At 34.7% G+C, this 23,078-nt stretch overlaps 2 protein-coding genes across 2 annotated transcripts; both read left to right on the forward strand.

Annotated features, from left to right (window-relative positions):
* The first annotated feature begins 2,626 nt into the window (after positions 1-2,626).
* On the forward strand, positions 2,627-4,565 carry LOC131622353 (heat shock 70 kDa protein 4-like). The gene is made up of 2 exons (XM_058893383.1): positions 2,627-2,846; positions 2,932-4,565. Exons 1-2 carry the CDS (start codon positions 2,627-2,629, stop codon positions 4,563-4,565), a joined length of 1,854 nt encoding a protein of 617 aa, XP_058749366.1.
* A 7,445-nt stretch (positions 4,566-12,010) lies between these two features.
* LOC131622354 (uncharacterized) lies at positions 12,011-12,885 on the forward strand. The gene has a single exon (XM_058893384.1). The coding sequence runs from the start codon at positions 12,052-12,054 to the stop codon at positions 12,571-12,573; it is 522 nt and encodes a 173-aa protein (XP_058749367.1). The 5' UTR covers positions 12,011-12,051; the 3' UTR covers positions 12,574-12,885.
* The last annotated feature ends 10,193 nt before the right edge of the window (positions 12,886-23,078 follow it).

The following is a 23,078-nucleotide window of genomic DNA, read 5'->3' on the forward strand; positions in this document are numbered from 1 at the left end:
CCAATTTCTCGTTATACACCTCTTCGGAGTGTGCATCTAAAATCTCCCTCCATGCCGCCATTATTCTCTCCACAACAACACCGGCTTTGATAACTTTACCGTTTTCATCTGGCCTATCTTTTGTCCCAACCGCGGGTTTGAGCTTACTTCTCACGTTGCAAGTTATGTGATACCGGCAAAGTAATGCGGTCGATGTCGAGAAGACGGTATCGACCGCATTCATCAAAGCTTGGTCCCGATCGGTGACAATGACATTTGGCATAACCTTTTGATCAACCAACAAATACTTGCATATTCCCAAAGCCCGTGTAAAGTTATCTTCTTTTTCACACTCCAAAAAAGCAAACCCGACCGAATATGTCTTGTCCGTCGAGGTCACACCGACTATCTCTAGAAGAGGAAGCCTATATTTGTTTCTCTTGTACGTCGAATCCATGACAAGAACGATTGGAAATGTGTTGAACAATTTGATACTTTCGGGATGAGTCCAAAAAATATCACGCACCGTAACTTTGTCCTCGGACGTTCGGAAGCTTGACACGTATTGGTTATCGCCTAATAGTTTCAAAAGTTGTTGCATTTCCGACCGAGGGCCCATTTTCAAAACTTTAAGATTGTGTCGTTCATTGTAAACTTGCTTGATATTTGAAACGTTATCCGGTTTTTTCCGTTTCAAATCGGCAAGTATGTTACGAGGCGCTACTTTGACTATCGATAAATCCGAAATCACAATCTTCTCTTTGCGGGACAAACGACACGCCATTGGATGCCCGTGTAACTTGGCATCCAAGGCATGATTATGAATTCCAGAAATGACGCTTAAGTGCCACAAATCATCAACCATCCGAGGCGCGCGCAACTTAAACGGACACCCGCACTTTCTCGATCCCGTGTCTTCGTGTTTTAACACCCGTTTTGATTGTACATAACTCCCACCCCGTTCGCAATTCAAAACAACGAAAGCTTTCCGCCTACTATTTCCATTGTCGGACCTTAAAATAACAATTCCAAATCCAAGTTTACAAGCTTCGTTACGAACCCAATCAATCAATTGTTCGCGACTAGTGAAGCTCCGGTCATTTGTAAATTGTTGCCGAACATCAACCGCATCGATCATCGATTTAACGTCGATACCTGGATCGCTACTAACGTTAGCTACTACGTCGTCGTGCACAATGTTGTCCGGATGCACCATACCTAACATATGCAAAAATTAGCAAAATTGGCCAAAACAGTTTTTTTTACTGCCAGGGCTTATTTCGGAAGTACATTTCCGAAATTTGTTAGGTAACATATTTCGGAAATGAACTTCCGAACCATCGCAGGTTTCAGCAGAAAATTGTTGAATCAATGTAGTGAAATAGGGGATGAAATGAGAGATGTTTACCTCAAATTGTAGCTTTCTATGCTCCCTTTAACGTGATCAACGGTTTGAAACTTGATTTTGAGACGAAAAATGGATGGAGATTGATTGAGATTTGGAGAGGGTTTGGAGTAGTTTTGGAGAAAAAATGATGAAATAGTGAAGGAGGGAAAATTGTATATGCAGATATGTTTTCGGAAATGAACTTCCGAAATATTTCCTTTTTTGAATTTTCATGCATTTCGGAAATGCATCTCCGAAAACACCAAAAAAGTGGTGTTTTCGGAGATGCATTTCCGAAGTTAAAAAAAATCTAAAAAAAAAAATTACTTCGGAGATGCATCTCCGAAGCAGGGGCAAATGGGAGGTTTCGCTGGGGTTGACCCCCATAGGGAGGTGGATAAAGAAATTCTCTGATTAAATGGTTCTGTTAAGTTAAATCACTTTGTAGTTGTGCAGAGATACCAAGTATAGTATAGTGGGCTCGAATTTGTGACATTCCACTTAATTGATCTTTAGATAGTAAACTCCGTAAGTTTCTATTCCATCTAGGTCTTGAAATTTAGCCTGAATGCATGAAATATTGTCATTATAATCTTGAATGTAATCAACTTAAAAAAACATTTATGCAGGGGAGGAGCCAAGGCCTAGCTAGCCCGGGCACCTGCCCGGGCTCAACCCCTATTTTTTTTATACTCCTCCCAATTTAATAGTCAATTTTTAGATAAAATTCGAGGCAAAATTAGGGGCAAAATTAGTAAAAATAAGATGTGAAAATTAAAATAGATGAATAATTAATGGTGTAAAGTTTTTGAAATTCCTGGCTCCACCACTGCATTTATGTATATTTTTTTATTAATCATTTGAGTTCTCGAAAATGTTTTTACAATTTTAATTTAGTGTTTTTTATTTATCAATTTACTCCATGTTTTTTTTTTTTTTTTTGAAGAGGCCAATTTACTCCTAGCTAATAAACCTATTGAAAGCAGTTTGTATGGGAAAATGAAAAAGTAGAGAATTCAAAGTGACGCACATTGCCACACTCAAGTATTCTTACAACCGCGAGAGCTAGCACAATAAAACCAACGTAGAGTAGGGACGTTTGAGTTTTCCATAACAGAAGATTAATGTTGGAGTACTATTGAGTGAATATCAAACGATTAGAATATTGAGTGAATATAAAACGAAAGAACCTTAAGTTAAAATATCACAAGTCAAGAGTAAGATAAGCAGAACGTTTATATTTTATTCTCAGTCTGAAGAATGGCTAAAAAGTATGAAGGACGTGCTGTTGGAATAGACCTTGGAACCACTTATTCTTGTATTGCTGTGTGGCTTGATCAGCAAAATAGAGCAGAGATAATCCACAATGAACAAGGAAACAGAACAACGCCTTCTTTTGTTGCTTTCACCGAGGATCAAAGATTGATTGGTGATGCTGCTAAAAATCAGGCTGCAACCAACCCGGAAAACACCATCTTTGGTATATATATCTATTTTTTATTCATATTCATGTAGTATTTATTTTGTTGCATTGCATTGATATGTTATCAATTTTATTTTGTCAGATGCTAAGAGGTTAATTGGTAGGAAATTTAGTGACTCTGATGTTCAAAATGATAACATGTTGTGGCCATTCAAGGTCATTGCTGGTGTCAATGACAAACCAATGATTTCTGTTAAGTACAAGGGTCAAGAGAAACTGCTATGTGCTGAGGAAATCTCTTCTATGATACTAACTAGGATGCGCCAGACTGCTGAAGCATTTTTGGAAATGCCTGTTAAGAATGCGGTTATTACTGTGCCCGCTTATTTCAATGATTCTCAAAGAAAAGCCACCATGGATGCTGGTGCCATTGCTGGACTTAATGTTATGCGGATAATCAACGAGCCAACTGCGGCGGCTATTGCTTATGGACTTGACGAAAGAACTAAATGTGTTGGAGAGCGGAATATTTTCATCTTTGATCTTGGCGGTGGGACTTTTGATGTGTCTCTCCTTACAATCAATGGTAAGGTATTCCATGTTAAGGCTACTGGAGGAAACACTCACCTCGGAGGGGAGGACTTTGATCATAGAATGGTGAACTACTTTGCGCAAGAGTTTAAGAAGAAGAACAAGGTCGACATCGCTGGAAACTCAAGAGCCTTAAGGAGGTTGAGGACTGCCTGCGAGAGAGCAAAAAGGACACTGTCTTTTGCTGTTGTGACAACCATTGAGGTGGATTCTTTATATGAGGGCATTGACTTCTTTTCTTCAATCACTCGGGCTAAGTTTGAGGAAATCAATATGGATCTTTTCAATCAGTGTTTGAAAACTGTTGAGAGTTGTCTTATTGATGCTAAGATGGACAAGAGAGCTATACATGATGTTGTACTTGTTGGTGGTTCCTCTAGAATTCCAAAAGTACAACAGCTATTGCAGGATTTTTTTGCTGGTAAGGATTTATGCAAGATCATTAACCCTGACGAGGCTGTTGCTTATGGTGCTGCAGTGCAAGCTGCTTTGTTGAGTGAAGGCTTTAAAAATGTTCCAAACTTGGTGCTGCAAGATGTTGCACCATTGTCTCTTGGTATCTCAACCCAAGGTGATATCATGGATGTGGTAATTAGTAGGAACACTAACATTCCTGTCAAGAAAACAAAAGGTTATTCTACAGCTACCGATTACCAAACTTCTGCCGCCATTATTGTTTATGAGGGTGAGAGAGCAAGAGCTTGCGACAACAATTTACTTGGTTCTTTTGATCTTTCTGGCCTCCCACGTGCTCCCCGTGGTCACCCGCTAGAGGTGTGTTTTGCTATCGATGAAAATGGAATCTTGACTGTTTCTGCTAATGAAAAATCTACCGGTAGTCAAAATAAGATTACAATAACTAATGAAAAAACAAGATTGTCTTCCAATGAAATTAAAGATATGATCAGTGATGCTGAGAAGTACCGTGCTGCAGATGAAAAGTTTCTAAAAAAGGCCAATGCGATGAATGCAATAGATTACTGTGTTTACAAGATGAAGAATGCTTTGGAGAAGAGGGATGTGAAACTAAAGCTCTCTTCACGTGAAAATGAGAAGATCAATTCTGCAATTACTAAGGCCACACATTTGCTTGATGGTAAACAGCAGAGTGAAATAGGAGTCCTCGAAAATCATCTAATGGAGCTTGAGAGTCTGTTGCAGTTTATTGTAGGCAAATCTGTCTAGTTTTTTGTTTTGTCAATTGCTATTTTCTGCGCTAGTTTTGATTGCTGCTACTTTAAGTGTTAGACTCAGTTGCTACTTTTGTTTTGGTAATTTGTATTTCAAGTGAGCGAAATTGTGGCAAAGTATTGGTGCTTGCATATCAGTACTATTTGGTTTCAGTTTGGTTTTAATTTGCCTTCAATGATCTCAAAGAATGCAAAACCTGGCTTGGACAAATTTAAAAATTGGTTGCATTGGTTGATAATTAATAGGAACATTTACCTAACTGAATTGAAATTTAAAAAGTTGGTTACCAAGATATGGTTAATACCAAATATAAACATGAGGATCTCAACTGTATTTTTTTTAGCATGCATTAACCATCACATGTCAACCATTATTTATATTGCGTATCCATCACCAAAATAAAACTTAAAACCTTCCCTTCTCTTTTCTTCTTGTATGAGTGTTTTGATTTGAGTGCACAATCGTGGCTCTTTGCATGCATTTTTCTCCTTCAAGAAAATGAAAACGCGGCTCTTTGATATCATATTATTTTAATTTTGCATCCATTAAACACTTGCATATTCATATCATCCCATATTTCATTTTCTAATTTTTTAGACTCAATTTAGTTTTGAAGAATTTGTAGAATTGATTTTAGTTAAAATTGAGTTTAACATAAAGTGATTTATATTTGGAGATATTCACAATAAAAGTGATTTGTATGAAAATTGTTGTTTGGATATTTTTATCAAAATTGCTTTTGGTTGTGTAAATGACGAAAAGGGAAAAAAAAAAAAAGAAAGAAAAGATGATGAGTATTGATGTTGTTCAATTTAAGGGGAACAAAAACGGATGGAAAACGAGAATTGATTCCTAGAAATGATTTCAAGAAGTTAGGAATTATAGCTTCATAAAAATCAATTCGGAACTAGAAAAATCACGGTGGCGGCAGACTGTTTGAGAATGCCAAACACTCCAGAAATGATTTTAAGGGCCCATAATTGATTCTGATGTTTTCTACCGGATAACCAAACATAGACTTAGGCAGCATATTATGGGTCAGTTTGTTATCTGGTCAGGGTAGTTATTCTTGGTTCTTTTGGTTCCTGTGTAGTGGTTGATGGTGTCGAGTAGGTTGTTTGGCTATGTCCTCCCTCTAGATGCTGAATGAAAGTTTTTTTTCTTCACTAAAATTTCTGAATCCTATCGAGCCTCTGAAGCACCCAGTCCGACCTATTCTCCGACTGACCGGCTAGGGAACCAAGATAATCATAAGAAAATTTCACCAAAAAGCCACATGTTGGGTCTAGTGTTCCAAATCTAAACATTCTCTTGATGGCAAACGAGGATGCCCGGCCCATTTAGGCACGCTCGGCAAAAGGCTGCAAAAATGGAGCTGGGCATGCCGGACATAGTTGAGGTTGCGGATTTAAAACCTTGGCATGCCCCTCAAGAGAATGAGGGGGCGACAGGACGGGCTTGCGAGCATCACAATTTTTAAGCCTAAACATTGAAAAAAATTATGTTAATGCTCGCGCCCTCAAAAACATGTAAAAAAGGGGAAGGGGCAGGGGCATGCATATTCGGGGGGTGGAGGTCTAAGTCCTTGGTTCGTCCCGCGAAAAAGTATGACCAAAACGGACATGTTTGACGGGTCGAACCCGCTTTATCACCCTACTCCCAACCAACCCTCACCAACCCTGCTAGGAGACCAAGTAACTCCTCCAAAAGCTCCTTTTCCCAAATCAAGAGAGGACACATCCACCTAAACCTCTAAACCCAAACGCCCCCTTCCAAACTTCCTAAGAGCTAACCACCTGAGATTTTTTCTTAGAAATAAACAATAAACACTCAAAGGATAAACATAACAAAGTAGTACTAACCCATACATCGTGCCAAAATTTGGTCATTTGATTATCTTCAAGCCTCTTAACACAAGAAGAGGCGAACCAATCTGATTCCATATTAGATGGAATCCCAAGAAACAAAACCCTTCTGCACAACTGAGACACCCTCTTAAGAGCCCCTGCCCTATCATCCAACGGGTGCCTACTCCTTGTGCTCGATACCTTTCATAGGAAATATCTCTCCACAACAAAGACACATCCAAAAGAATCCTCAACCTATACTTGCTAACAGAGTGAGGTTAACAAGCCTAAGATCCCTAACACTTAAAAAAATTGCTTTTCGGCTTTATGCATTTGTCTACTTAACCCAGACAACCTTATCAACTCCTTTGAAATCCTCCATAGAAAACACCTTTGTATACCAGCCAACTTCTGCCAGACAAAAATTGGCATATTCTTAAAAGACAAAAAGAACACTGGAATATAGTTCAACATCAAATTCCACAAGACCATCCTCCCCCCGAGACTCACAAATTTACTCTTACAAGAAATTAATCACTTAGTGAATAGTTGAACCAAAGGATCCTAAATGGAAACCAAATATAAGGATTATCCACATTAACTCTAAAAAGACAGCTCTAGGAAAAATTCACTTTGAGGCCCTATGCAAGCTTAGAAAAGGTTATCAATTGTCGGAACCCCCACTAACACCATTTTATCAGCATGTTGGAGATGATGTGTCACTTTTGTGAAAAAAATTGTTTCAATTTAATTGTCACTTTTAAATTTTAATGTAGTAATCATTATAGTTTTGTCAAAATTGCCCCTAACTAATTATTACGAGAGAAAAAAGTATATCGAAATGATTAAAAATTAAGGGTATTATAGACAAAAGAAAAATTATAGCTTAAAAAGTAACAACCATTATTAATTTTCTTAGTATATTTAAAAAGTTAAAATGTGACAATTAAAAAAAATTAAAAAAATAGAGAGAGTATATTATAACTTTATGGATGTGACATTTAAAATCACATTCAACTTGTCACAAGTTAATCGCAAGTCTCAATTTTATTTTCCCTATGGTGGTGGGTGGTTTATGATAAATTTAGAGAATTTCTTTGGCCACCTCCTTACCTTCTAGTCCACCTCTGGTGAAAAACCCAGAATACCCCTGACTTCGGAAATGCATTTCCGAAATACAAGAAAAAGGTGCTTTCGGAGATGCATCTCCGAAAGCGCCTTTTTTTTTTTTTAAATTTGACTTATTTCGGAAATGCACTTCCGAAAACACCATTTCGGAAGTTCATTTCCGAAATACTGCGCGTTTTGCAGATTAAGCAAAACAGCCCCCTCCCCCTAATCATTTACCCTAATCTTCTTCCAAACTCACACCCCAAGAGATTTTTGTGCAAACCAGTTCCAAGCTACCTCAAAGGCTCCATCTACTTGCTCTATTACATTCAAAAGTCCTCAAATCCATTCAATCGGTAAGCATTTTGATTTTAAGATCTATGATTAAAATGTATATTAGGGTGTTTACAAATAGCAAAAAATGTATTAGGTTAGGTTTATACTGATATTTAGGATGTTTAGAATGTGTAGACATAGGTTTGATGTTTGGTTTAGGGGTCTGCCATGGAAGTTGCAGAAAACTTCCTCGCAGGGGTGTTTCGGAAGTTCATTTCCGAAAACACCTCCATCCCAGTTTTCAGAAATGAACTTCTGAACTGTATCAGAATTTCAATTATTTTTGTTTCTTCTTTTGTCTCGCATATTAATCGATTTCATTTGTTTACAGGAACATGTCAGGCAACCAACCAGCACGCATCAGACAGGGGAGAGAGTCTCAGACTGCGTCGGCTAGACGCGAGCGGGCGGCGGCGCAGCTGGCGTCGACCCAGGGACGGGGGCAGGGCCGGGGACGCCGTGTGCGAGTTCCCATGGACGTGGGAGAGGGTACATCTGCTTCAGGATCTAGGAGTCGGCTGGCTCGGGTATCTTCTTCCCGCCAGCGAGAGGAGGAGGAGGTGCCAGTGCCATACCACGAGCCGGAGGGTGTACCGGATGTTGACCCTCCAGCCGGGGAGGAGGATGAGCAGGAGGGTGGCTATCCGGGAGGGCCCTTTGACACTTCCGTGCTGATTCACTACCACGATCACGTCGCTCGGCGGATCTGGGAGGGAGAGGTATTTTTTTAATTTAACCGTTTATTTGTCACCATTTTTTATAATCTAACCGTTTATTTGTCGCTTATTTAATATATGTCCGCTTATTTAATATATGTCGCTTATTTGTTTTTTTTGTAACAGGAGAGAAAGCCGCTGAAAATGGTCAACCACGCCCGCAAGATTTTCGGTCTGTTTAAACCAGCAGCTGAGTGGTTTAACGACCATGTGCGAGGTTCAGGGCTCAGCGGGCTCTGCATGACGGGGTACACCATGATCAGCACCGGCATGCAGGGGGCATTTGTGGAGCGCTGGCACAAGGAGACGTCCTCTTTCCACTTGCCGGTTGGGGAGATGACGATCACCTTGCACGACGTGCAGTGTCTTCTCCACCTGCCGATTAGGGGGCCGCTGTTGACCCACTCCAAGATCCAGAGGGTGGAGGCCATTGAGTGGATGATGCTCTACTTGGGCATGGAGCACGAGGTTGCTCACTATGAGTGCGTCACGACTTCTGGGCCTCATGTCCGGTTCACCACACTGAGCACTTATTTTGAGCACCACCTGGACGCGGCTGCCGAGGCTGAGGGTGTGGGTAACGAGCTGTTCACAGAGTATCACCGCGGCTGCGCTCTCCGGTGCTGGTACATGCATGTGGTAGGCGCTGCATGCTTTGTGGATAAGAGTGCCAGGTACGTCGACGTGACCTACCTCCGCTACTTCATGGACCTGGATACCGTTCACCAGTGGAACTGAGGGGCAGCTACTCTGGCATATCTCTATCAGAAGCTGAATGAGGCCTCCAACTGGAGGACGAGGCAGTTGGTCGGATCCTGCACACTGCTTACGGTACGTTTTATTTTAATATATTATCGTATTTATTTATTTATTTATGTTTCGTATTTATTTTTAATACATTATTGTGTTTCTGTTTCAGAGCTGGATCATCTCCTACTTCTCCCGCATCCACGGCTTTCACATTGATCCTGCGTACGTGGACGCCATGCCCAGGGCCGCCAGATACGCTCTCCAGAGGGGGAACGATGCGGTGGGACCATACCGTCTGTACTTGGACCGCACAATGCACGATGACGTCACCTGGAGGCCGTTCGTCGACTACGCTCAGATTGTCCCCTTTGACGACATTGCTCTATATTCAGGCTGGTTGGCATGCGGGACCGGCATCATGGTCCGATATCTCCCTGAGCGGTGCATGCATCAGTTCGGATTCGTGCAGCGGATACCCAGGTCACCCTTTGAGGCAGCTCCCGACACAGTGACCCAAGTGCAGCTTGCTGCCATATGGGAGGACTGGCAGCATCATGTGGTACCGCAGGAGTACCGTCTCACTCGGGTCACACAGGACTGGCACAGTGAGAAGGGGTACGTCACATGGTTCTACCGGATGTCCCATCCTCTACTGAGACCCGACGTTCCCGACGCTCCTAGGCCAGCACATGAGGAGATCCTGGAGAACCAGCAGGCCGAGGATGACCACGCCATTGATCTCCTGCCGATCTGCCAGCGGATAGAGATGCTTGGGCGGGACGCCTTGGATCGGGGTGTCGTTCTTCAGGGCGGTCCAGATGCAGTCGCCGTGATGGAGGCGATCGTCACTGATGCGGGCCGTGCGGCGGGGTACAGGCGGTAGAGGAGGGCTCAGGGTGAGAGGGTTAGGCACACCCAGTAGTGGTCGGGTGGTCGGGTTTATTTATTTTTTGTTTTCGAATTGTATATTGCGCACACTATTACTATTTGGTTCGGCTTGCATATATTATTTGCATTTTATTTATCGTATTGGTATTTTCTGTTTATATGTCGCTTATTTTATTTGGCGTTTGCGTTTAATTAAAATGCGAGACTGTTTAAGAAAAAACATAAAAAAAAACACAGTTTCTGCATAATTCGGAAATGAACTTCCGAATTCACCCATGAGGTGTTTTCGGAAGTTCCTCTCCGAAGACACCCCCCATGAGGTGTTTTCGGAGATGCACTTCCGAATTATAGAATTTTTTTTTAAAAAAAGCGCTTCGGAAGTTCATTTCCGAAGCAGGGGTATTTTCGGATTTTCGCTGGGGGTGACCCCCATAGGGAGGTGGCTAAAGAACTTTTCTAAATTTTTGGCTCTAAATTGTCACTCCAGATAATTTTTTTTCTTCTATTTTATTTAAGTATATTTTTTCACATTTGTTTTTTTTTTGATTCCTTTGTCTTAGTGGAAATTCCTTTTTCTTCTTTATTTTCACATCAATTTTTTTTCCATCATCTTGGTGGGTGGTTTACATTTTTCCTTGGAATGACGAGTCATTTTAAATCTCACAAAAACTACATAAACAAATTAATTTCTAAACAAAAATATTTGTTTCTATCTCGTGTAAATAAAATCAATAATTTTTACATCATCAATGTTATTGTTTCATTTAATCAAAAATAAATAAATTATGCGAGTAGTTTAGTGAGATTTCTCACTAAAAGGGGGTGTTGACAAAACACACTTTAATACATCAAACAATCGTTAGTTGATTTAGTGGTAATTGTGACTGAATTTGATAGGGAGAACCACGGTTTGATCTTCACAACTGTGATCGAAATGAGATTGAAAACACTTGATGTCAGAACTGACCTTTGAACCGGATTAAACCGGATGGTGATAAAAAAAAACACTTTAATACACATATTTCAACACACCCTTTTCTAATGGATTAATTTCATTTCATATGAGACATGCCCAATTTGTAAGAGACCTGCATATTTTGGTGGAATCCATATAAATTTCATCCAACAAAAGATAATGTTGGAGTGTGTGTTAGAGGCGCACGGGATCCTCTTATCCAACAACTAAAACAATTTAAAGAAAGAAAATAAAAATACTAAAACAATATTGAAGAAATATCAATGGTTGAGATTACAGGAGAGAAACAAAATGATAGAATCCATTTCGTGTTAGAGAGTACTCCATCCATTCTTATTTATAAATAAATTTTAACTTTTTAATTCATTAAATAATTAATATATCTAATTTATATATAATTTAAATACATCATTTATTTAATAAATGTAAAAAATTAAAATTTACTTATAAATAGGAATGGAGGGAATATCTTTCTAACATTATAGTTCCCATTAATTTAAATATAAAATATGGTAACTTGATAAACTTGATTTGTGTTTTACATGAAATCTAAAAAAACAAAATGGAATAAGATTTAAGTTATTAGTGAGCCAAATGATCAATTAATAATTTAATTAATTATTTAATATTTACCTATAGGGTTTACTTGAAGGCTAAAAGAAGAATTTTTAACAAAATAGCTAAACCAAATATTAATTATTAATTATTTAATATTTACCTATAGTATGTTGATTGACTTCGATGGTAGTTATACATTTCTTCTCACTTTCAAAATTCATTTAACAAAATAGCTAAACCAAGTTACCAAACCCACCATAAAAATCACACCACAAAACTTGGTCAACAAAACCATCAATATGACATTCAAATCATTGGTCCTTTATATACCATTTTTTCATACCAACATCCTCAAATTTCAAAAAGTAGTTGTTAGATTAGGTAGTTTCGCACCAGTTTTTAAAAACATAAGTACCCACCCAAGAAACACCAACAAACAACTAACAATTCCATTCATCTTCTCAAAATGTCTCTTTGGCTCTCTAACTTGTTCCGTTTACACTTTGACAACACCATGGCCAATACTCACCTATGCAACCACTTGGGTTACACTCTTAACCTTAACTGTGGCAGTGGCTTCAATCTCACCGCAGGTTACGTTTGTTTCAGCGATTTCTCCTTCTTCTTTGTTCTCTCAGAAGTGTGAAAACGATCGGTTCCTTAGAATGCCATTGGATGTTCCCGGAGAGGTTCTATGTTTTCCTTCTCATTTGTTTGTGAAGTCTAAGATTGATTTAATTGTTCCTCCAATCTTCGCTGCGTTGATTGTAGCAGCTTCTACTTGTGTGGTCAGAGCTGTTGGATTATTTGAGGAAGAATGATCTAACTCTTCTACATGAACATTATTCACTCAGATATTATACTTTTTCTATCGCATAAAAAATGTAATATTTTTTGGCTTTCGCACTCTGGTTTCTAGAGGAAAGGGGCCCTAGAAATCCAGAGCTTGTGCCGAGAGGTATGTAATATTTTGTTTATAGGAAAAATTGTTCTGCAAACTTGTAATGATATTAAGTTAACAAGAGCCTGGGGTTAAGCGTACATGAACTGCACAAATTAGAAATAGAGAATTTGTGTTAAATACATTAGTTCTGTACTTCTGTCCAACATGGGTGTCATTGATCTTTGTAAATCCAAACAATGAGTTTACTAGTTCTTTCATCATAAAATAACTTACAGAATTAATCAGTTGACACAAAGTCTTAATTACAGTTTTGATATCATATTGTATATTTTTTTAAATTGTTAATTTATAAACACCAACTACATGTTATATTCAAACATAAACTTAAATACAAATAAACATAGATGAATAGTTTACATTCGTTTGACTCAATTAACATATACCTATAGATTGAGTTACTCCATCTACTCAAAAGTAATAAAATAATTGTTTTGATATTTTATTTAAGTTCATTATTATTATATCTATAATATAAGAAAATTAGTTGTAATGACAAACACCAAAATAATCTTTTGTCTTTGTCCTCCACCTCATCAATTTAGGGGCATTGTGTTCAAATTTTACTTTTTGCAATCAAATTGTACAATTGGTTCTATCTCAAACATAATTACTTTCATTTATGTACAAATAGCAAACTTCAATTGTCTTAATAATTGAAGTACAACCAAGTAGTAACTGAAGAAGTATAATATTTGAATTTATACCTACTTTTTTGGTGAACAGTACTGATGCTTTCCCCAAGTCTGCAAAGTTCTGATCACACAGGGGACATGGCTGGTTTTTGAAACACACTCAACCTCACTTCTCTCTCACCTTAATCCTCCTCTCTCTTCACATTTCTCATTTTTTCACACAACCTTCAATTTTCATCTTCTTCCACCGTTACATCTTCTTCCACTGTCTACTTATGAAACTCAAATTTCTCATTTCAAAACTAATATATTCCTTTAGCTTATATCATTTCAAAACTCAATGTTCTTCTTTCTTTTCTATATTTCAGAATCAAAACATAAATGTGGATCTGAGGACGAAAGGTTATTCCTGTGGCGGTGTCGGATTCGTGAAGGTGATGTTTTTAAACCTTCACACCAACCTACTTCTGATCTATTATGTTCTTCCTCTTCATCCTCATTTATTTATTTTTGTCTTCATTTTGATACTAAAAATCTCAACATTTGGTTATTACTCTGAAACATGATTGGTTTCAACTTTATCTTTTTTTTTCCTTCTAATTTGCCCTGATAATATGTTTTGTATTTGATGGATTCAGAGACTTCGATCAAGAAAGTTCTTTGGTGTTACTTGAAAAAGATGTTGTTGTTTGATGTTGCTTATATGTGCAGGTTTATTACAGGCTTTATTTATATGAGCAAACTTCAGGGTTTCATATTGTGGGATTTAAATTTGGAGTGGTCTGTCCTTCTAATTAAACTCATATATGAGGTATTTATTTAACAAATTGGTTTATATACGAAAAATGATATGTATGATACAAAAAGTTTTGATTCAAAAATGATATACGGAAAAAAAAAATCTATTATTGATCTTAATATTTTTATATACGAAACTTTACTATTGATCTAGATATTTTTGTAAACGATACCTAAACATAAATAATATTTGTATATAGGAAAAAAGTCTATTATTGATTTAAATATTTTTATATACAAAAAATAATATTTATAATCCAAAAAATTTTGATTCAAAAATGGCATACGGGAAAAAAATCTATTATTGATCTAAATATTTTTATATACGAAAAATAATATTTATGATCCAAAAAATTTTGATTCAAAAATGCTATACGGAAAAAATAATCTATTATTGATCTAAATGTTTTTATATACGAAACTTTATTATTGATCCAAATATTTTTTGTAAAAGATATCTAAACAAAAATAATATTTGTATACGGGGAAAAATTTATTATTGATCTAAATATTTTTATATACGAAAGATGATATTTATGATCCAAAAATGGTATACGGGAAAAAATTTATTATTGATTTAAATATTTTATATACGAAAAAATTTATTATTGATATAAATTTTTTTTCTTTTTTAATCTTCTATTTAAAATAAATATATTATGTAAACAAATGCGCGTACCAGACCAGAACCCGTGCGTATGCAGGGTTTGTTACTAATTTTTTTTATAAAAAAGAACCATATATTCAAAGAAGAAAAAAGAAATGAAAGAAGAGAGATTAGATCAAAATTTTCTTAGAGATTAACAAAATGATAACGAGGAAGCCACAATTTGTTGTGAACAACTAAAGGAATTTAGGCTTCTGGAGACTTATCTCAAGATAGAGGCGAAATAGAATTGATAGCCAAAAATACTAACAAATATGTCCATTGATTTTCTTATTTGTATATATGGGATAAATAAAATCTAAAATACCTAATTTTTACTAAATAATTAAGCCAAACGATCTTAATATTCCAAGGGATAAACTTAGGATCATGGGCAACCAATAACACAAAAGAAGTGTCATTTTCGAGGCAAAGATTATTCTAGCCGAAATGATAAGCAAAATCAATGGTTTTGATAACCCCAAAAAACTCAGCATAAATTGAGGAAAACCAATCAAACTTTTTTGCAAAGCCGAAAACAAAATCACCCAAAGAGTTTCTAAACAAACCACCACACAAAGCCTGATCAATGGAGAAGAAGCCTTTTATGTTGCACTTCAACCAACCATCCGCATGGTGCTTCCAAATAACTTAAATAATTTTTGAAGTCTTTGGCGGATGCAACTTGACATTGAAGGTCTTGATGATAGTGAACTCATGAATGAACGAGCTACCATCTTGTTATTTGTGAAATATGACAAATCATCATATTATATAAGAATTTTTATAATCGGTGACAAATCCGTAATATAATTGACACATTATTAGAAAATGAACAACTCATTAATTTTAATGGTAAAAAATGTTGGAGAATCGAAATTGTTTGAATTTGAAATAACAAAACTAATTTCATCAATAAAATAAAATAGAAAGACAAAAACAATAATTAAATTAGGAGTGCGCAAAAATATGGTTAATTAGACCATATACTCAAACTAAATAACCATAAATAACTTTAACATTTAAATAAATAATAAACTGAATCACATATTATAAACAAGTCAGTTAACAAAACTTAAGTTAAAAAATAGTTTAAACCATTTAAGTAATTTTTAAAAATATATTATTTAAATAAAAAATAAGTTACTCAGAAGGAGCATTTCAGATCAGGCTATTTGATAGGACTCTTAGTCCCTCATGCGAGATTATAGGTTGGGCCTCGATTGGTGAGACCCCAAGTCTCTTAGGCGACGTATCGAGTATCCTGGGGCAAGACTTCTATCAAGCTCTTAGACAAGACTTTAAAGTCTCTCGAGTTAGACTTCAGTCGCGTCCTTTAGGCTAAACTTTAAGTTAGATTCCGCCCAAAAAAACTTCAAGTTACTCAGGCGAGACGTTTGAGATAAGCATGTTTGATGGGACTCTTAATCCCTAAGGCAGGATCATATGTTTGGTCTTGACTGATGATACCGGATATAGAAATTTGCGTGATGGCTTGTGGTATGAGTTCTTCATGATAAACATTTTCTATTAATTTTTATATAAAATATACAAAACATAAGGCCTAATACTTGTAGAGTCTCTTCCAAGAAGTACATTTATTGTGGAAACAAATGATATACATCAACAGAAGTGATGATGCATAATACTTGCAGACTTTCTCTCGGTTTCACACAATACCAGTTCGATTAACCATAGCAAATCAAATTACACCAGTGGTTTATATCCTTTGTAACAATCACAACAGTAGGAAAATATAGACGAGAATTTTTTAAACTATAAAGAGAGAGGCATTAAATTATTCTTACCTTAATGTTTAGCTCCACAGAAAAATCTTCTGATGCAACTTTATCAGGGTACCTTATCTCTTAGGCAATTGATTATATATTAGTTTCATTCAAACAAGTTTTTTTTTGGTAAATAAGTTAAACTAGATATACAAAACCCCTGAGTTCAAGTTAAACCCAAGAAAAACGCTCACAACAACACACATAAAACTGCATGCTCATTGTTGAGAAATGACGGAGTTCAAGCTCAGCGACTCGATCTCGGGAAGAAGAGTTGAATTAACACTAATACTGTCGTCCCTTCTATACACTAATCAAGAGGAGATGCATGGCAGTGTCACAACAAACTGCGCCTACTCAAATCTTCGTTGGCGATTAGAAATATTTCAATTTCCTATATGAGTTCTATAAATCATATAAGAGAATGATCTATGAAATAAAATCGCGTCTGCACCCTAATGCCAACATCGGTTATAAAATCATTAGATTTGCCCCTAATGTGCACAACCGCGCACAATATTCATCGACCAGATTAACAAAGATATTCAACTTCATAGAAGTTAAATAAAGAATGTCAGCTCTAAATCACTCACTTCTCAATGAACATAATCTATTTGACTCATGTGTAATAAATATCGTACATGGAATGGACGGCATTAACAGGTCCCAATTCATCATCTTGGATTTTCTAATAACTTGGAAAAACAAAAACCCATAAGCTTTGCATAGATACATCTAGTTTAGCTAATTTTACCATTTTAGTGATGGTGAGTGGTAATTTAACAAGGAACCACGTAGTATCAACATATTATTAAGAAAGGAGAGTGCATGTCAAATATTTCCATACCTCTTTTACTAAGCGTGTGCAGGGTCGGTCCTTTGAATTTGGGTGCTCTTGGCGAATCAAAAGAATGATGTCCCAATTTTTTTTAAAAATAAATACATAAGAATAAAAGAAATAATCGGATAAAAACACATTTTTATTTGACATTGTGCAAAAAGAATACAAGTATGGATCTTTGGATCAATGTTTATACTACATCTAAACATAAATCACTATAAAGAGACTTATTCTTCTTTTTCTTCTTCTTGATCCGATATTTTTTTCTATAAAAAAATTGACCAAACCTTTAAAATTATTTAAATATCATCCTCTTAGCATTTTTTGTTGCAAAATCATTAATAATTTGTTCATAATCAAGGTTCTTCAAAAAATTATTTTCAATTGAAATCAACGCAAGACTATTTAATCTATCTTGTGACATAGTAGATCTCAAATAAGATTTTAATAATTTTAATTTAGAAAAAATTCTTTCAGCAAATGCAATGCTAATAAGAATAGTCAATATTATTTTACAAACTATGCGTGCATTAGGAAAATAATAAAAAGTATTTAAAGAACTCAATATCATATAGCTAGATTTTGATTCAATTGTTAAGACTTCTCTAATAACTTTCAATTCTTCAAATAAAATTTCACCATCAAAATCAAGAGAATCGTCATGTTTTAAACAAGTTTCAAGATGTTTACAACATGCTTTCAAGTCCCTATCAGATAATGATCTAAGTCTTTTAAAATTAAACAAGAATCCACAAATATTTTCATATGTGCTATACTGCTCAAATCTTCTATCAAGTGAGCCAATTGTTTGATATACAATATATAAGAAATAGTGATTTTGGAAAGACTCTGCAGCAGACTCAAGATTCAATTGTGTGGGTTTTGATGGGTTTTCATCATAGTGTTATTTTCTACGAATTTTACATTTTTGAATAAAATCACATTCAATCTCCATTTCATTCTCAATCTTTTTTGCACTAGCCTTAGTATTTACAAATCCAGAATCTCTATATTTTTTCAAATACTTAGATCAAACCTTTTACTAGTTTTATAGCCACATCAATACACATGTATCTTTTTTGTTCAACTAGTTGAAGTAATGCTTCTCTTACGTATGAAATTTGAGATTTAATTGCATATACACTATTCACACGACTTTCCCAACGTATTTGTGACAATGGTTTAATAGTTAAACCTTTCACATTGTCTCTAAAAATTTTCCAACATTTTGTCGAATGAGAAAATACAGTATAAATACGTTGTAACACTCCAAAAATATAGTATAAATATGTTAGCAGTTTGAATTAATACGTTGCATATACTACTTATCTCACTTAATTGCCCTAAAAAAGTATTTAATAAAAGTTTTCCAAAATTTATTAATACAGCTTTAATCCAAAATTGGCATGGTTAGAAGATTTCTAACCTATCAAATAACATTATCAATAATATAAAATATTCTCTATATCATTATTTTAATTTTAGTTTCTCAATTAAACTCTTTAGTTGCTAAAATTATAGATATAACATTAATAATATTAATTGATTTTATTTTAGGAAAATTAATTGATTTTATTCTATTCTATATTTTATTTATGGGAAATTACATTACTTTCTTAATTTTGACTTTGTAGTGTCTCTATAATTTTGTTAGTCAGCTTTTTTCAAAAATAAAATTCTAACAAGTATTTTTATACTAGAAAAATTTCTTTTAATATATATAAGGGTAAAAAAAGTTTTTTGGTGCCCCTAAAATTATGGGGCCCTGGACTCTCGCCCCGCGAGCCCGTGCTTAGGGTCACCCCTGAGCGTGTGGTTCGGAGAGAGCACCAGCCTTTTTTTGGGATCATCTTCGCTGTCCTCGTCATCTTTTTTCATCATCGCCGCCCTGTTAGCTGGAGATTTCGATTGTTATATATGCTTTTCGAAGACTTAAGGTTCGAAGAGAAAAATGGCTTTGGATGGCCATTTCTGAGAATGTTATTTGTGATGAAGATTCCTAAAATCGAAGTTGAATCGAGATAGGTGATCTTCGGGACTTAAATGTGTTTCTGAAATACAAGAGTGCTGAAACTTGAAGTATTTCGATGCATTCTCACAAAGAACATGTTGCCACGTATCGAATGGGATTCAGGCGGGAGGTTTTGAATTTCGAAATATTCTGTTTAAACCGGCGAGGACAGATGGCGCCCCAGGGATTCGAAACACTTGCATGTGAGCAACGTGGCATTTCGTTAGCGTAGGACCGTTAGGGTCGAATTAGTATAAATAAGGGTCTTAGTATCAGGATCCAGCGTGTTCATTTTGTACAAATCACTCACAAATCACTCAAGTATCAAGTGTTAAGAGAAAGAGTTTCGCTGAAAAATGTACGTATGACACCAACACTTTAAATATGTTTGTATTTCTATTACAGAATCGAAATGTCTTTTAATTTCCCATACTTTTTCGCCCAGTCTTTCTTTTGATTTAAGTTTCTTTACTTTTTCGTCAAGACTTTACATTCCTGCAATTTACATTCTTTTACATCCTCGTCAAAGTTTTATTTACGTTTATAACAAATTTACTTTTCGTTGTATACTTCATTAGTTTATTTCGCAAGTTATTTATATGTTCATGCCATAACCAAGTTTTTGAAGCAAAACAAAAGACCAAGAGAATATGAACCAAATTATCTTGAAAGATAACTCTTTGACCATGTCCTAGGATCAATCTAGTCGATCCTGTGAGTAACTAAAGTATATTTATAATTTGGAGGACTAGCGGTTGTTTACCGGAAATCACCGTAAACACGCCCATGGATGTCGACATTAGCATTATCGTTATAGTCGTTGATAGTAGCGGTTACAAAGATTTATTTTGAGGCATAAATCAATTTTATCGGGCCTCACACTGGGTACCACTATATTTGTCAAAAAGTACAGATGTGCATGGTATCACTATGTGAATAAGGGATAACCAGAGACCTTTGTAATTAATGGTAGTTAAGACTTGCTCACGATCGTGAGAGATTCCATTTAGTGGTGGTTTTCGGCTATGGACAAAGCAAGCTCATATGAGAAGAGAGTTATGTTATGCGCAGGGGCGGTCCCGTGGGTGTGCACAATGAGCCACCACACATGGCCACATAAAAAGAATCTAGATAGAGCTTAGTTTTACAATGAAAAGATCCTTGATCCGAACCAAAATATTATTTTTTTAAAAAAATCATTTCAAAAATCAAACACAGAACCAAACCTTAACAATTTTTACTCTACCACTACTTCTCTACCACTACACCAAGAAATAATTAGTGAATAAGAATTAAATTTGATAAATATTAAAATATTTTACTAAGAGCTGTATTTTTCTATTTTTTATTTCTAATTTTATTAGAGGCCTTATTTTTAAAACGAGAATTAGACCACTAAAATATTTGAGTTGACCCTGATTATCCGTGTATATTTAGGGTATAATAATTTCTCTCATCTTTGGAATGAAGTATTTATATAAGCTCTTAGGCTAGGGATAAGAATAGGCCAGGCCGGCCTACAAGGGCCTATAGCTTAGCCTACTTAAGGTCAGGCCTATTAAATAAAGAGGTCAGACTTAGGCTTTTTTAAAAGCCTATTTTATTAAATAGGCCAAACTTAGGCAATTAAAAAAGCTTATAAAGCCTTATATGTTGGCCTATATTTCCATATGTATTAGATATATGTTAAATAGGTTGGCCCATGTATGCATATATATTATGAAAAAAATGCTAAATAGGCTAGCCTATGTATGCATATATATTAGAACAAAGGTTAAATAGGTCGGCTTATATATGCATATATAGGCCAACCTATAAGGCTTCTTAAGTAATATGGATTAAATGAAAACTTTAGTGAGATGCATGCTTTTAAATAGGCTTTCAGGTTAGGCCAGGCTTTTCAAAAGGTCAAACCAGATCAAAAAACTGAGCCTATGATAGGCCATAGGCCACACTTAGGTCTTTTAAATTTATCGTATGTCATACTCAGGCCTTCTAAAACCTAGTCTAGCCTAGCCTATTTCCACTCCTAGCTCTAGGGTTAAGGAAAGTTACTTTCCCCACTACTAGATGATGGAGAAAAAAGAGTTATTCCTCCTTTGACCCATTCTCCTCCATTCTCCTGGTCCATTGTGAAAGGACACATCATCTCCCACATCTACTAGATGACTAGAAAGAGTCTTGGTGGACCAAGCCTAATCAGGCGAGATTGTACTAGGATTTGGGAGAATGCATGACTTTTTTTAGAAGGGGAAATTTCTTTATAGACCCTTGGAGAAATTCTCATTTTAACCCTTGAATTTGGAGATGCATCACCGTACGCACCACAATTTATTTTTTACGGGTTTATTCAGAAATGCGCCTTCGATTTTTTTTAAGATCAAGTGTACTCAAATGTGTATCTCTAAATAAACCCCATAATTTAAGTTTAGGGGATTTTCTGAGTTGCAGATCCAAATTGTTAAAAATATAAATATAATTATTTTGATTTAATACAATTAATAATTTATTAATATCTATCATTAATTTTAAATTTATGAAAATTAATAGATTAAATTAAAACATAATTAATTTTACCTCATTCTCATGAAAATTAATAGATTAGATTGAAAATATAATATATCATTCCACTCAATTATTATTTATTTTAAGAAAAAATAATAATTTTAGTCAAGAAATTAATAATAAAATCTTATATAAAATTAAAAATATTATGTTAAAAAATATTTAACAATATTAAAATATGCATATATAGTTTTAGTTAAGAAAATATTTATTATAAAAAATATATATATTAGTCAAGAAAATAATTATTATAGAAAATAATTATAATTATAATAAATAATAATAATATTTGTATTTATAAGAATAATAAAAAAATTATTATAAAATAATAATAATTATAGTAAATAATAAAAATATTAAAATAAATTGGAAATAATATTAACTATAATAATATCTCAGTTAGGAATAATATGAAAATAATTATTATAGAAAATAATTATAATTATTGTTATAGAAAAATAATAATATTATATTTATAAGAATAATACAATATTTCTATTTAATTTTTTTTATTTAATTTTGTTGAGAAATTGATGACAATTTGAACAAATATTAATAATATTCAGTAATTATAATAATTGTTTATTTTAATATTATATATTAATTTAATAATTCAATTAATAGTTTTAATAGTCTTATTGTTTGAATATTTTAATTGTTGATGTTGAGAAATTAAAAATTGTTGATATTGAGAAATTAAAAATTTATTTATTTAATTTTGTTTAAAATATTAATAATATTCAATAATTATAATAATTAATATTTTAATATAATATATTAATTTAATAATTTAATTAATAGTTTTAATTGTCTTATTTTTTGAATATGTTAATTAATATTATATTAAATAATAATATTATTTTATTATTTGCACGTAGATGTTCTGTCATTGTTTGGTCGAGCAGTTGAAAAAAGTGTTTCAGGTTGCCACGTTTTTAGGCATGCTCGACCATTCATTGGGCGAGCAAATTAATATTTTATTAACTTTTTGTTATCTATAAATAGGATTGTTTGCTCATCTTGTACTCACATCACTTATAACTAATATATTCTTTTCATTCTTAAATATGTCTTCAGTCACC

Source organism: Vicia villosa, unplaced genomic scaffold (genome assembly GCF_029867415.1).
Source record: "Vicia villosa cultivar HV-30 ecotype Madison, WI unplaced genomic scaffold, Vvil1.0 ctg.000029F_1_1_2_unsc, whole genome shotgun sequence".
NCBI lineage: Eukaryota > Viridiplantae > Streptophyta > Magnoliopsida > Fabales > Fabaceae > Vicia > Vicia villosa.

Bases quoted from the DNA above. Each gene is read 5' to 3' on its own strand.
- LOC131622353 (XM_058893383.1), top strand. From the start codon at position 2,627: ATGGCTAAAAAGTATGAAGGACGTGCTGTTGGAATAGACCTTGGAACC. The intron at 2,847-2,931 runs GTATATATATCT...TTATTTTGTCAG, and splicing joins CCCGGAAAACACCATCTTTG to ATGCTAAGAGGTTAATTGGT.
- LOC131622354 (XM_058893384.1), top strand. From the start codon at position 12,052: ATGACATTCAAATCATTGGTCCTTTATATACCATTTTTTCATACCAAC.